Source organism: Chiloscyllium plagiosum, chromosome 24 (genome assembly GCF_004010195.1).
Source record: "Chiloscyllium plagiosum isolate BGI_BamShark_2017 chromosome 24, ASM401019v2, whole genome shotgun sequence".
Lineage (NCBI taxonomy): Eukaryota > Metazoa > Chordata > Chondrichthyes > Orectolobiformes > Hemiscylliidae > Chiloscyllium > Chiloscyllium plagiosum.
Window position 1 is genome coordinate 11697155 of NC_057733.1, and position 16970 is coordinate 11714124.

The following is a 16970-nucleotide window of genomic DNA, read 5'->3' on the forward strand; positions in this document are numbered from 1 at the left end:
AGTTCAATGTAGTTAAGTGTGAGGTGATTCACTTTGGTAAGAGTAACAAAAAGATGGGGTACTGGGCTAATGGTCGGATACTTGGTAGTGTGGATGAGCAGAGGGATCTTGTTGTCCATGTACACAGATCTTTGAAAGTTGCCACCCAGGTAAATAGTGCGGTGAGGAAGGCATATGGCGTACTGGCTTTTATTGGTAGAGGAATTGAGTTCCGGAGTGCTGAGGTCATGTTGCAGTTGTATAAGACTCTGGAGTATTGTGTGCAGTTTTGGTCGCCATACTATAGGAAGGTTGTGGAGGCACTGGAACGGGTGCAGAGGATGTTTACCAGGATGTTGCCTGGTATGGTAGGGAGATCGTATGAGGAAAGGCTGAGGCAGTTGGGGCTGTTTTCATTGGAGAAAAGAAGGTTTAGGGGTGACTTGATAGAGGTGTACAAGATGATTAGGGGTTTAGATAGGGTCGACAGTGAGAATCTTTTTCCACGTATGGAGTCAGCTATTACGAGGGGGCGGCATAGCTTTAAATTAAGGTATAGGTATAGGATAGATGTTAGGGGTAGATTCTTTACTCAGCGAGTCGTGAGTTCATGGAATGCCCTGCCAGTAGCAGTGGTGGACTCTCCCTCTTTATGGGCATTTAAGCGGGCATTGGATAAGCATATGGAGGATAGTGGGCTAGTGTAGGTTAGGTGGGCTTGGATCGACGCAACATCGAGGGCCAAAGGGCCTGTACTGCGCTGTATTTTTCTATGTTCTATGTTCTATGTAAGATAGGGCCGATCAGGGACAGAGTAGGGAACTTGTGCATGGAGTCTAAGCAGATAGGGGAAGTCCAGAATGAGTATTTTGCTTTAGTTTTCTCTAAGGAAAGGGACCTTGTTGTGAATGAGAACTTTGAGAAGCTGGGTTACGGGCTGGACCAGATAAAGATTGATGAGGTTTGGAGTTTTGGAAAACATTAAGATTGATAGTTCCCCAGGGCCAGACCAGATTTATCCTAGGCTGCTCCAGGAAGCGTGAAAGGAGGTTGCTAAGCCATTGGCGAAGATCTTTGCCTCCTCACTCCCCACGGAAGCCGTACTGGAGGATTGGAAGGAGGCGAATGTTGTTCCTCTTTTCAAGAAGGGTAATAGGGAAATCACAGTCCAGGCAATTCCAGTCCAGTCAGTCTTATGTCTGTGGTCAGCAAAGTTTTGGAAAGAATTCTGAGGGATAGGATCAATGACTATTTGACAAAGCATACCGTGATTAAAGGCAGTCAGCATGGCTTTGTGAGGGTCAGGTCATGCCTCACAAATCTTATTGAGTTCTTTGAGGAGGTGTCAAGACAGGTCGACGATGGTCGAGCAGTGGATGTGGTGTATATGAACTTCAGCAAGGCATTTGATAAGGTTCCCCATGATAGGCTCATTCATAAAGTCTGGAAGTATGGGATACAGGGAGATTTGGCTATCTGGATTCAGAATTGGTTGGCTGACAGAAGGCAAAGAGTGGTTGTACATGGAAAGTATTCTGCCTTGAGGTCAGTGTTGAGTGGGGCCCCGCAAGGCTCTGTTCTTGGGCCTCTGCTCTTTGTAGCTTTTATAAATGACTTGGATGAGGAGGTTGATGAGTGGGTTAGTAAATTTGCAGATGACACAAAGATTGAAGGTGTCGTCGATAGTATCGAGGGCTATTGCAGGCTGCAGCACAACATAGACAGGATGCAGAGCTGGGCTGAAAAATGGCAGATGGAGTTCAACCTGGATAAATGTGAAGTGATGCATTTTGGAAGGTCGATGTCGAATGCTGAATATAGGATTAAAGACAGGATTCTTGGCAGTGTGGAGGAACAGAGGGATCTGGGTGGGCAGGTACATAGATCCCTCAAAGTTGCCACCCAAGTGGATAGGGTTGTTAAGAAAGCATGTGGTGTTTTGGCTTTCATTAACAGGGGCATCGAGTTTAAGAGCTGTGAGGTTTTGCTACAGCTGTACATATCCCTGGTGAGACCACACTTGGAATATTGTGTCCAGTTCTGGTTGCCTGACTATAGGAAAGATACAGAGGCTTTGGAAAGGGTGCAAAGAAGGTTTACCAGGATGCTGCCTGGACTGGAGGGCTTGCCTTATGAAGAAAGGTTGGAAAAACTCGGACTTTTCTCTCTGGAAAGAGGAGGAAGGAAGGACACTTGATCGAGGTGTACAAGATAATGAGAGGAATAGATAGAGTCAATAGCCAGAGACTCTTCCCCAGGGCAGGATTGACAGGTACGAGGGGTCATAGTTTTAAAATATTAGGGGAAAGGTACAGAGGAGACGTCAGAGGTAGGTTCTTTACGCAGAGAGTTATGAATGCATGGAATGCATTGCCAGCGGTGGTGGTGGAAGCAGAGTCATTAGGGACATTTAAGTGACTGCTGGACATGAACAAGGATAGCAGTGAGTTGAGGGGTGCATAGGTTAAGTTACTACATTTTACATTAGGATTAAACCTCGGCACAAAATCGTGGGCCAAAGTGTTCTGTGCTGTACTTTTCTATGTTCTCTGTTCTATGTTCTATCTCTCAGCCCCCTTCCCCCTCAACATTCCTGACAAAGGACTTATGCCTGAAACCTTGACTCTCCTGCTTCTCAGATGCTGCCTGACCTGCTGTGCTTTTCCAACGCCACACTTTTTGAACCTAAACATGACCCCAGGAGGCAATCTCCCAAACAAAATTGTGGAACAGGCTTTGTAACAGCTGGACTGTTTCCATTCCCCTGGGGTGGTATAGTTTTGTGTGTTAAGGTTAGGTCATTTGAGAAAGAATCAAGTCTTATAGAGACGGCCTTGATGTGTACAGAGAATGGAGACCAAAAGATAGAAAGTCTCCCAATTTAAAAAGATTTACAAACCTCACACCATCAAGCACAGACTCTCGTTCCTGAAAGGTTTTGTTCCTAGGTAAAATTGGAATTGTAATTCAGATTAATGCAGTCACCATATGTGTGTATTCAAAATCTGATTAAACTTTGCTTCAGAACCAACAGTCATAGGGTTCACAATGTGCAAAAGTGTTAATTACTCAAGTAGGTACTACAGAACAGCTACTCTTGATGTGTGTGAGGTGTGTACAGCTCCTGAGAAATGTGAAGCAATGAAAAACATCTGACGTTAAGATGTGTAATAGACCAATGTTGTTAAAAGCATTAGCCTTTATCATGTGTGGATAATGAGGAATCTGAATTCCATTTCTGATCAGTAAATAAAAGAGAAGTAAAAAGCACCAACATTGACCATAGGAACCTCAATACTCATATGCGCACAACAATTGCATAATTCAGCTATTTGTGAAACAAAAGCAGAAATTGCTGGCGAAAATCAGCAAGTCTGGCAGCATCTGTGGAGAGAAAGCAGATTTAACATTGTCACAAGTACTGTGATACAATGAAAAGTATTGCTTTGCGTACCAACCAGACATAACATGCTTTACTTAAGTACAGTAGGATAGTAAAACAGAATGTAAAATATGGTATTACAGCTACAAAGATTCAAAGTTTGGGAGAAACCCTTGTAATCATTAAAAACATAAAATAGAGAACACACATCGGATCATCAACGCCACACTCACAGGAATCCGATTCACTAGAGAGGAAGAAAAGGACAACCAACGCCCATTCCTAGACGTGAGAGTACAGAGAACACCGAATGGAGAATTCACCACAAAGGTATACAGGAAAGCCACACACACAGACCAAGTCCTGAACTACGAAAGCAACCACCCCCACACATACAAAGAAGTTGCATCAAGACACTATTCAAAAGGGCCACAACACACTGCAGTACACCAGAACTGCAAAAAGAGGAAGAAGAACACCTCTACAATGTATTTGCCAAAAACGGAAACCCCCGCAATTTCATCAACAGATGCCTAAGGGAAAGACAACGGAATGAGGACATGCCACAACCCAAAGGACTAGCCACACTACCATACATCAAGAGCATTTCCGAACTGACAGCCAGACTACTGTGACCACTAGGACTCATAACAGCACACAAACCAACAGCCACTCTCAGACAACAACTCACCAGAATGAAGGACCCGATATCCAGCATGAGCAAAACCAATGTAGTGTACAAAATCCCTTGCAAGGACTGCACAAAACACTACATAGGACAAACAGGAAGACAGCTAATGGTCCGCATCCATGAACACCAACGAGCCATGAAACGACATGACCAGCTATCTTTAGTAGCCACACACTCAGATGACAAGCAACATGAGTTCGACTGGGACAACACTACTATTCTTGGACAAGCCAAACAGAGAACAGACAGGGAATTCCTAGAGGCGTGGCACTCATTCACAGATTCAATAAACAAGCACATCAACCTGGACCCAATATACCGACCACTGCAGCGGACAGCTGGAACTGACAACCGGAAGCGGCAGAGACAAACCACTATAAATGCCAGAGGAAGCATCACAGAAGCGCTTCACAGGAGGCTCCCAAGCACTGAGGATGTCACCTAGACAGGGGACGAAATGTCTGCAACACAAATTCCCAGCTCGGCGAACAGCACCACAACAACAGCTACAAAGAAGATGTAATCAACTTTAATATATGAAAGGTCCATTCATAGTTCTGATAACAGTGGAGAGGAAGCTGTTCTTGATCCTGTTCTGAAGAAGGATCACTGGACTCTAAACATGAGCTCTGCTTTCTCTCCACAGATACTGCCAGTTCTGCTGAGTTTCCCTCACAATTTTTGTTTCAGATATTCAGCTTCTGCAGTTCTGTGTTTTATTTAAGTTTTGTGTATGCTGTTTCAAAAAATGGTGAAACAACAGAAGTCTTTGAGCCATTTTTGTTTGTTATTTGTGTTTTACTTCCTTTGCTATTGTTTATTGGTCATGATTAGATTAGATTAGATTGGATTACTTACAGTGTGGAAACAAGCCCTTCGGCCCAACAAGGCGGGAATTGAACCCGGGTCTCAGGCGCTGTGAGGCAGCAGTGCGAACCACTGTGCCACCGTGTGCCTGAAAAATGTGTAATGTAGGTAAAAATGCCAAATTTCCAGTTAACTATTTGCTCCTAGTCCTGTGCCCTCCTTCGCCGCCCTCTGGACAATATATTTCTGCTTGCCACTCAATCGCTTTCCAACAAATGTTCACTGTCTAATAGTGATGCCAATACAATATTGCAACTTGGGAGGTACAGAATGAAGTGGTGTCTCATTTGCATCTTATTCAGTGCATGAAAGTAATCATACACATCAACACAAGTTATTCAAGCACTTTGTTATTTTGCTTTTAGAAACTATTCAAGGTATTGATGTTATTACATATTATTTGTTGTGATAGACTATTTAGGAAGTTTTAATCTACAGTCATATGGTCTAACAGCTAGTGTTATTTGTTGAAGAACAAGAAAATATGACGGGCACCTTCTTGACTTCTCCTATATGCAGTACAAATATATATGAGTTATCGCCACTCATTAGATGCTGACAATGATAAACTCAACCTGATAGGAAATGTAGATTTGCTGATGGAAACTGCAGCCTGCTGTGAGCAATCATGGGGACAGTCACCCAAATAGTAACATCCTAATCTTTTAAGTCTTAAGAACTAGGAGCAGGAGTAGACCATTTGGCCCTCGAACTTGCTCCACCATTCAATAAGATCATGGCTGATCTTTCTGTGCACTCAGCTCCACTCATCCACCCACTCACCATAGCACTTAATTCCTTTACTGTTCAAAAATCTATCTATCTTTGCCAAAGACACATTCAATGAGGTAGCCTCAACTACTTCATGGGGCAGGGAATTCCACAGATTCACAACCCTTTGGGTGAAGAAGTTCCTCCTTAACTCAGTGCTAAATCTATATTCCCTTATTTTGAGTCTATGTCCCCTGGTTCTATCTTATCTTTTTCCTTCATATTTTTCAATGCTTCAATAAAATCCCCCCCCTCTCCAATCTTCTACATTCCAATGAGTATGGACCTAATCTACTCAGTCTTTCCTGATAAGCCAACCCTCTGGAATCAACCTAGTGAACCTCGTCTGCACTCCCTCTAGTGACAGAATATTCTTTCTCAATTAAGGAGACCAAAACTGCACACAGTACTCCAGGTGTAGCCTCACCAGCACCCTGCACAGCTGCAGCATAACCTCCCTGTTTTTAAACTCCATCCCTCTTATAATTAAGGATGATATTCTATTTGCATTCTTAATTACCTGCCGTACCTGCAAACCAACTTTTTTGTGATTCCTGCACAAGGATACCCAGGTCCCTCTGCACAGCAGCGTGCTGCAATTTTTCACCATTTAATTAATCAGCAATTTTGCTGTTATTCCTTCCAAACTGATAATCAGTTTGATCACACATTTACCAACATTGTATTCCATCTGCCAGACCCTTGCCCACTCACTTAACCTAGCTATATCCCTCTGCAGACTTTCAGTGTTCTCTGCACCTTTTGTTCTACCATCCATCTTAATGTCATCTGTGATGTTTAACATACTGTGCTTGGTCTCCAATTCCAAATCATCAAAGTAAATTGTAACCAAATGCAGTCCCAACACTGATCCCTCAGGCATACCACTAGCTATGGATCTCCAACCAGAAAAACACTCATTTATCCCCACACTTTGTTTTCTGTTAGTAAACCAATCCTCTATCCATGCTAATACATTATCCGTAATGCCATACATCTTAATCTTAACTGTACTCTCTTGTTGGTTTAAAGGTCTCTGCACTTTTAAAAAATATGATGGTGGTGCTATGGGCTAGTTTATCAATCTTCTGTCCATATAGGTTGCATTCCAAAAATATCTTCAAACCAACTCTAAGCACAATTGCACTTGGAAAAATAATTGAGTCTTACCACATGCTTCCCTCACGGTGGGTTCTCAATCAAATCCTACTTATTGGAAGCAATTAACTAAAGGAGTTCAGATGTTTTTCCAATGTTGTACTGGCAAGTAATTATTGCACATTGCTCAAGGCAGCAGAAGAGATGGGGAAGTGATCAGCAAAAACTGGCCAATAAGGCAAAGAAGTATCATGCTGAAAAGCTAATAATCAATTTAATAATAAAAGCAGGAGGTGCTGGAAACAGTCAACAGGTTAGCATCAGAGGAAAAAGAAGCAGAAGTTTCTGGTTTAGCTCAGATTTCGAACATCAGCTGTATTTTGGTTTTGTTTCAGATGTGTTCAGAGCAGGAGGAGAGAGTGCCCACTATCAATCACTCAGAATGAAATGCAATCTAATCTTCTTCACTATATCTCCCCTTCTCACAGATGATACAGTCTCTGTTGAGTTAGAAGTTGCAGATGGGAGAAGGATTTGCATCTTTCTTTCAAACGCTCATCCTATCCCCTCAGCACAGCCTTCAACTTGGGTATTTTCTCAATTTTAAACACCTATCACAAGTTGGCAGAGCAGTGGTGGAAAAGTAAGAGGTAGAAGATCGGAAAGGCGATAAAGTGGAACAAATAATGTAATTCACTCTTATGGTTACAGGTATTAAAGGATAGCCTAGATTTGGAATCTGCATTTGATAAGAGAGAGCAGGTACAAGTGGCCTGGAGGCAGGGCAAGTGGCATAGGTAGGACAGGTGCCCTTGTCAGATGGTGAATGCCTGTTAAGAGATGGTAATGATTGAAACACTGAGGTCAAAATAACAATGATGTGGTCAAATCAGCATGGCATGTGAATTAAAGTCACTTTTCGTTCTTCTGGCATTTTTACATACGCGCTAACAATCTCAACAAAATGTCAGCTGGACAACTCATAGGAACACTTCGAGAGTGCCTTTGCACCACAGACACCATTTTGTTCATGAAGGTGTTCTCCTAATGCCAAATGAAATGCTAAGAAGCTGACATTCATAGCCCACACCTATACTTTTGTGTACACCTGAGTATTTGACCGACAGAAGTTTTCCCCTCCAGGTGATAGCAGTATTGGAGAGCTGCCAAATCATAAGTGAGCCGGGCTTGGTGTGCGTCATTTCCTTTAAGAGACAAGATTTATGTGTGGCAAATTAAGAGATGTACCTTAGTATTCACAACTATTTATGTTACTAATGCATCGTTCAATTAAGCAAGTCATTACATTTGTTTCCGTGACGCAAGGGCAGCAAGAGCAAACAAGGGAAGCATTTGCTGAGCCCTGGTGGTGTCCTCATGGTCCGAGACATTTTACAGCAAAATGTTGAGGCGTTCACAGTAAGGTGGGGTTTTGAGAGCAAATGTACACTTTTGATTATCACGCAGGCCAATATCAGCATTCAGATGTTTGCTGTGGCTCAGATCCTTTGAATAATGAAAACTGTAAATGTGGGAGCACTGTTATTGTATCTGGCTATTGCATATTTACATTACTGGTGAACTGCTTGACTCAGGTTGCAACAGTGACTTAGCAGGAATAGCTTCTATTTCTGGACAGCAGTCAATGAGCTAGAATAATATATTGGTTTATTCTCGCTCTATTAGTGAGTCACTTAAAATAAAGTGGTAGCTGGGGGTTGTGTTTTGTAGCTACACTTGAGGTTATCAATCATGTAAAAGAGGAATACATTTTTGTTAAATGGAGGAAATCAAATATGAGAACTGAATAAACTGCCAGGACTCAGGTAAATCAACATTGCCATGAATTTCCAGCATTTTGCATTTATATTGGTCAAGTTCAATGTGATAAATCTGTGCAATGCCAACAAGAGGAGGGGAAGGTGTGGGTAAGGTCTCTGTGCTGTCCAGGTCAGTGAAGTTATAGATCAAGTTCGAACAAGCGTGCTCATGACATTGCTTCATCAAGCACACCCTTTTGATTATCCAAAAAATATTTTTGAATCTGACTGTTGTGTTTGGGGATTATTCGACCAGTCAAGAGGACTAGATGCACTTCTGGATGCTGCACCACAGAATTATTGGTCTTGAGAAGGAGTGTGGATAGGTCACAGCAACCCAGGATGGATTTTAAGAAGAGCTTACATGAACTGAGCACATAGTTCCTGTATGATTAAAGTTAAGAGATAAACCGGAGCTGCTAACCAATCAAAAAGGTGTCAGAAAATGCTTCTTATCACAAAGGACATTTAAAGTGCAAGATTCTCTTCCACAGAAAGCAAAGGATTCAATTAATACTCAGTAGTTAACACTGCTGCCTCGCAGCGCCAGGGACCTGGGTTCGATTCCAGTCTCAGGTGACTGTCCATGTGGAGTTTGCGCATTCTCCCCTTGGTGCCTGGGTTTCCTCCGGGTGTTCCAGTTTCCTCTTACAATCTGAAGATGTGCAGGTTAGGTAAATTAACCAGGCTAAACTACCCATAGTGTTCAGGGATGTGTAGGTTCGGTTCACTAGTTAGGGGTAAATGTAGAATCTGGATGTAAGTTTGCATGCTGAGCTGGAAGGTTTGTTTTCAGATGTTTCGTCGCTATGTTAGGTAACATGATCACTGATGATGATCATGTAAGCGTGCTGATGACATTGCTTCATCAAACACACCCTTTTGATTATCCAAAAAATATTTTTGAATCTGACTGTTGTGTTTGGGGATTATTCAACCAGTCAAGAGGACTAGATGCACTTCTGGATGCTGCACCACAGAATTATTGGTCTTGAGAAGGAGTGTGGATAGGTCACAGCAACCCAGAACCTCAACGTGAGCTATAAATCTTCTGAAAACTCCGTAAATGTTGAATAATAGGGTTGGGGAATGGGGTGGGTTTCTCTTTGGAGGGTCAGTGTGGACATGTTGGGCCAAATGGCCTGTTTCCACATTGTAGGGACTCTAAGTTCTAAATTAACTTGAAAATAATAATGGGTAGATGTTTGCTCAACTACAGTGTTAAAGGATGGTTCGCCATGAGGAAAATTGGAAGTAAAATACATATCAACTATGATATCATTGAATAATAGAACTGACTGAAGAGGCTGTAATTTATCCTTCAATTTTTATTTTCCAATATTAAGATACAAAAATGTGGGCTGAATTTTACCAGAACTGAGCTAGGTTTCAATTTTGACAAGTTTCAGAGTGGATTTCTCTCTGCAAGTCTAGCTTCCTAACCTTGCACTACCCCTCTATGGTGTACCAGTCATCACATTCTCCCAAGCATTTCTGCATTGCCTGAGGTTACCATGAATGTCCCACCTTCTCAATTTCTCCCCTTGCCTGAGGCATGGTGACCCTCAGGTCAAATCACCATCAGTTGTCTCTCTCTGAAGAGAGAGCAGCCCTATGGTCTGTTGTAGCTATTGTGACTATGTTGACTTTACATTTACCTTTTTCACTCACTATAGGCAGATGTGCTCCTCATTGTTGAGATCTCCTGGGTGCCAGTGCCATATTTAACATAAAATGGAGGTACCAGTGTTGGACTGCGGTTGACAAAGTTAAAAATCACTCAACACCAGGTTATAGTTCAACAGGTTCATTTGAAAGTACAAGCTGTGTCCTATGTTCCTGCCCCACTAGTTACCTGATGAAGGCGCAGCGCTCCGAAAGCTTGTACTTCCAAATAAACCTGTTGGACTATAACCTGGTGTTGTGTGATTTTTAATTTTGTCTATATTTAACAGTTAGTTGTGCATCCAGTCAAGTACTGACAGTCCAGAGGAGCTCTGCAAACCTCATGGCCTTTGGCCCAGACATGTCAAACAAAGGAAAATTGGCACCTTGATCTGTGCACAGGGACTTGAAAGTCCTCCAGGATGGGGTAGTGCAGGGGAGGGTTTACCCAAGACCAGCAGCAGAGACTATGAGACTAGAATCTATCAGCCATTACCAAAGTTGCCTCCTCGGTTAGTGCAATTTAAATGGTAGTGCCCAGCAGTTCCACAACAAGGTTAGTGACATTCTCCACTCCACAAAGTGCCAGCATCTTCTTTCTCTCACTGCTGCCTCATACTCTAACGTTGCTGTAGCACACTCCCATCAAACGTCATGGCCTACTACTCTCACAACTGCATGCAACATTTTCCTTCATTCACTTTCACCCTCTCCAATCCCTCCGAGATTACTGACAGTGGATGATGGCTGCCTACTTAGTATCTCAGAGCACCTTGGCCACTTACCCCCACATGCACTGACACTAGACACTTTCATCTCACTCAATCTCTCTCTTTGTCTCATTCCAAAAGGAAATGGCCCTCAGTAGGGCAGGGAAAGCCAGGACTGGTGGTGTGGTGCCCGACATTCAGCTCCTTACTTTGAGGAGAGGATCCTGGCCCGACATTCAGCTCCTTACTTTGAGGAGAGGATCTGGGGAAGACTATGTCTGCTCATGAGTTGATGGCCAAACATCCACATCCCAATAACCAAGTAAGAAGCATTGGATGCCAAGGTCATGGATGGGTGGTGTGTGTCGATGCTGTCCTTGAAGTTAACAGTTAGTTACTGATGTGCAAATTGGAATGAACATGCTGGAGTCATGAAGTATCATTCTGATTTTCTCACCAGGAGTTGTCACCATCTAGTTTCTATTTATCAGAAGGGACGATGGGGTGAGATTAACTAAGACTGAGATGTTAATGAATGATAATGGATGGCAATAGAGGTCTCAGCAATCACTGATCAAAATCTCAATGCACTATTCAACAGTTGGTTGAAAAATGGGACTTTTTGTTCTTGCCTTTTTGTGAATCCCCTCACTCTCCACCAGAGATGATTTTTCCCAATTTTTTTCTCAATGCCCACATCATTCAGTGCCTGGGAAGACTTTGCCTGTGTTCTCTAGATCAGGCAAGATTCCATTAGTCTGCACACCTTGACCAGAAAGGCCGGTGAAAGCATAAAGATATGACCTCATTTTATGGTTTTATTGATTACTGTCCACTAGTGAATGAATTTGACTCTGTTGTGAATGGGATGGATATTTCATTAGGTGTTGAGGTGGTGCATGTATGTCTATATTAAAGATTGATTGGTAAGATGAGGTTTTATTTAGAAAGGGATTTAATTACTTTCTTTTAATTATCTCAATTGCTTTCCCATCAGACAATATGGTGTGTAGTAGTGGGAATGAATCCCCACTGAACTTGGACTCATTCTGACAAAAATTGGAGGAGGAGGGATGACATAGGATCCAACTGGGCTTGCCACTCAATACCCAACTGACTGCCTCCATCCTTCTATACACCTTCTATATCTTATATTTTCTAAAATCAAAAATGACTGTTTGTGATATTATTAAATGATTACTTGCGCAATATGTTCACATGACATTCTATTGCATTGTTAAAAGTGATACAATCTAATGTGAACTGAGTTAAAAAATCACACAACACCAGGTTATAGTCCAACAGGTTTATTTGGAAGCACTAGCTTTCGGAGCACCGCTCCTTAATCAAGTGATTGTGGAGGTTAAAAACGGAATTTGAACTGAACAGGTTAGTCACTTCAACAAAGTTCTCTGGCAGGAGAGTCTCATGAATACTTAATCGCATAAAGCTATCATTAAATGGACTGACTTTGAGATCGTGCGATATGGTTGTAGCATCCAGACCTCTGGACTAGGAGGTCTAGGTTTGAGTTCCATGTGCCGCAGAGGTCATAACATATCTGAAAAGGTTGAATAAAAATAACCTTAAACTAGCAGCTCAAGACATGTCAAATGAACGCAAAACTCACCTCGCATCTAATTGCTGACTATGTTCTTCCTACTGTCACGCATATTAAATTCTTAAATTCTTTCTATGTAGACAGTAGTACATCATGACACAATAACATTGTTAAACTACACATAAAATATTGGTAAACACCTTTAAAGTTGGTTGTTACTGTTAATTTCAAAACATTGGTTTTCTGTTTTTACTTTTAACATTAAAAAAAGAGAAAAGTGTGGGGGGAGGCAAGTAAAATTAGAGCCAACAAAATCAATTCTTATTTTAAAACATCAGAAACAAAGTTAATGACCTGCAAAACATCACTATGATTCATGCCAATCCATATATTTTTATGGCAGGTCTAAAAATAATGAAACACAGTTCCTGCCATTTCAACCTCTCTGGCTCCAAAATAAGACAATTTAAATGATGGGGTTTCAATCGTGCAGGTAGCGAAGTGATGTTGAAGGTTTTCAAAGTTTTTTTTCCTTTGCTTCCACTCCAGTCTTTATTTGTGTTGCTTTCTATAAACAGATTTGACTCTAGGCAGGTAATTAATCATAGTCCACAGGAAGTGGTTGAGGCCAAAATATTGTGTCATTTCTAGAAGGGCGTAGATACAGCTGGTGTAGCTACATGGATCAAGGGATATGGGGGAGGAAGGCGTTAGGGTATTAAACTCAATGATTGTATTGAATGGCAGACCAGGTTCAAGGAGCTAAATGGCCTATTCCAATCTTCTGCTTCTCTGTATCCTTCTTGATTTGAGAGAGCCAACTGGTTATGTAACCCCAGAAGAACCACCCTGTGTCAGGCATTGAACTGGCAAGAAGGCAGATCTCAAGAACATCTGCCCGCACAGGAATTGAGACTACATTGTTCTGGTTATTTTGAAGCATGTACTAATCATCAACTAATCAAATTAACCAACCCCATATTCTTAAATTTAGTAATTCCTATTTTCTCTTCTGTTTTCCCCATATGTTTTTTCTCAGCATTTTAATTTTGCTGATAAAAGACCGAAATTTTCGATCCCACTGTCTAGGTCTCAGATGTTTATTGCCTTCAGCCAGCTTGTAGAGCCTAACCTTCCAACAATTTAAAAATGTAACTGTTGTCCAGCTGAGGACTGGGGGCAAAAATCTCAAGTGACAGAGTTTGTATCCTGGCCCCAACAAGATCCAGGATATTGATAACAGAAGATTTGCTGGAAAATTTCTGTCTGGTAAACTAGATAATTGCACACCAATATAGTTTTTGTGAAGCACATATACTTTTAAAGTCTGGTTGTAAAACGAATCTGTTGACGTTAAAATGTGAACAGTAACTTGCATCCATTGTCCGCAGTGTGACCATATCACTGCAGTCAGTATCGTGAGCTGTGCTGGCATTACTGACTCAAAGTTGATTTGCTGGTGAGATATCTTGTTGCTGTTTGCGGGAGCTTTCTGTGCTTGCTCCTGATATTATATTGGTAAGTATCCTTCGTGGACAATAGAACGTATTGAAATTGCTTTGAGTTGATGCATTTTGCTTTGACTTGTATATCTCAGTGCTCCCGTATATTAATTTCCAACTCTGTTTTACTTCTGGGTGAGAACTCTGTCTAATTATTTTCTTTAAAGTTGTGGCACAAATGTGTCTGGTACCTGCTTTTTAAATATAAAATGGGGGATTTCAGGAAGATAACTTTCTTCCAACGTGGAAAAAGCCCTCTCTTGATCAATCCAGCAGTCAGATAAAAATCTAGTTGTTGAACTGAAATGTTGAGCCTGATTTTAAAGATGCCTGTGTCATGTAAGGAGCAGTAGTACATCAGTGACTGACAAATACAATATGCAAATACAATAATAATTGTGTACGTCTGTTTCTATGGTGACTGCCGTTTTTGGACTGTGATTGGTAGAGAGTTGTTTAGGGATCTGGGATGGGTGGGGAGTAGGACCTAGAAGGCAGTGCATAATTCCTGCAAATTCAGAGGCTGGACCTTTCTCTCTGAGGATTAGAAACTTGACAGGAATCCCACAACATTGAACGGACTTTCTGCTTCAATAACTTAACGTTGGCTGTGAATGAAAAAATACTATGTGGTCATGACAATCGGGAATTAGAGGTCTTGAAACATCTGATTGATGTAAAGAAAGAGCTAAGTGTCTAAAGGTAATTGTTGCAGATTGAAAGACTCAGAAGGCAGGTTTTGGAATAAAGTACTGTAAGTTTTGGACCGCCCGGAAGTGAATTGCAAGTTCTTTGCGGACTTTGATAACGGATTATTCTAAAGCAAACTGCAATGAAAATCCTCAGAGGAGACAGGGGTGAAGGAATAAGTTCAAACCAGTGGCTAATTCGTTTACAAACTTCAGTTTTTCTGTTCGCCATACACCAACAAATGATGCAGGTAAGTGCATCTGAGTATGTGCAGTGACCATCCAAGAAAAAACTATTCGAAAAAACAAAACCACGTTAAAAATATATATTAACACAGTGAATGGTCTTACCCTATTATTTGATCATTACTTGACACGTTAAAGGTAGAACAATTTCTAACGTAGGTTGAATTTTCTCCAGGGTTTTGTTTTCAGCATTGTTGCTAATGTATTTGCATGAAGTATTCGTGTGCATTTTTAACTAAGTCCTTAATCTGTTTAAGCAGACAAACGTCTGTTTTAAAGTACTGTGGGGAATTTTAAATTGAGCAATGGAGAGAGAAAGAAAGAAGTTGCCTGAAGTTTCTCTTTTCAAATATATTTTCTCGAATAGTTCTCAGTATGAGCACAACTTACATTCTAAACATCAAAAGTCTGTTTTGGGGCGCATGTGGTTCATAAAACTCTAGTAAATGTGCGTGAGTGGCTCTCGTGGACACGCAAGAACTCAGGAAATGAGGGGATGGGGGTGGGGAGTAGAAACAGTAGCTGTATAAGGAATCGAACCCTATATCCTCATGATATACAGGCAAAAGCTGGGCCAACATAGCTATCCCATTAAACGTTTCTTCGAATCGACCCCCCCCACACACACTTCGAAAAAACTTAACAAAAGACACAGGGTATAAATGCAAATAAGTGGTCAGTATAAATTCAGTTTTGAGTTGGAATTTGAGTTCTAAATTATCCGCCCAGAATTGCTGGTCTCATGACATAACCATTATACTACTGTTCTGGGAGAAGAACTGGGTTCAGTGGCTCAAGAACCAAAACTACTCATTGCTAAGAGCCACTGCTGATTTGAAACATGAATGTCTTGCTCTCAATGGGGATGTTTCCATCTTGCGAGAGGTGACTTCAGGTCTTATCTTAAGGCTGGACACACTAAATTTAACTGGAAGTTAAATCAGTTGTATATGAATTTCATAGGAGTGAAGTGTGTCCAGCACTGGTTAAACTTAATTTCAAAGACATTGTAAACATTGGTAACTGGGGGTATGCAAGATGCATAAAACATTGTATCAAGTGGCACCAGATTGCAGACAAATTCCATTTTCCGCTTTATGTCTTATGCAGACATAAAGAAACTACATCTGATTGAAAAAAAATTTAGAATAACAAATAATTAATCCACAAAATATATAAAATAACAGCAGACCTTACATGAATAAGATATTACAGCCAGTGTTGAAAATAGTTTGAGGAAGTTGACTGATAATCTTCACAAGTTTGGTTCAAATGCAACCAAAATCATTCTCAAATCAGAAGTCCAGTCTTGTATAGAAAATTATATGATCATTATCATTTGAACTTCTGTAATTTCCATTTTTTTACAACTCAGTTGAAAGCCATTGAACTGTTTAAAGTAACTACAGCTATTGATCTTAAATGAAGGATTTTTGAACTTTTCAGGGTAGATATTGATTTTGTTCAAGAATTGAAAGATAATGAGGTGGCAGCCCTTTTAAATTTCCCTCAAATTTTATATCAAATGAAGTTAATCGAAAAGAAGTACAAATCAAGCTGTCAATTTTCTGTTATCTGTTTTACACTATCACACCAAGTATTCATTTACCCTCATGTCTTTTAAAACTATTTCTAAATGATGTGATATATGTCCCTCTACTCCCTCATAATTATATAATGCAAGAACACAATGTTAAATGTTAGATCAAAACAAGAAGAAAATTCCTCATCATAGTTTTGGGTGATTTTTTTTGTCTTTCATTGACCCTTTCTGTCTCTGAACTCCCCCACCCCTCTCACCCACTCAAACCTCTCACCCTCGGAACGCGCAGCCCTCCACTCCCTCCGTTGCAACCCCAACCTCACTATCAAACCAGCAGACAAGGGAGGCGCGGTAGTAGTTTGGCGCACCGACCTCTACACCGCTGAGGCCAAATGCCAGCTCGCAGATACCTCCTCCTACTGCCCCCTTGACCATGACCCCACCCC

General features: G+C 41.2%; 1 protein-coding gene across 1 annotated transcript in view; it reads left to right on the forward strand.

The window, feature by feature from the left end:
- Positions 1-14604: 14604 nt before the first annotated feature.
- Positions 14605-16970, forward strand: part of LOC122561916 (glucagon-like peptide 2 receptor) — a 73073-nt gene continuing 70707 nt past the window's right edge. The window contains exon 1 of the mRNA XM_043714242.1: positions 14605-14986. Within this exon, the coding sequence (XP_043570177.1) occupies positions 14879-14986 (108 nt within the window). The 5' untranslated portion in view covers positions 14605-14878. The remainder of the gene's footprint in view (positions 14987-16970) is intronic.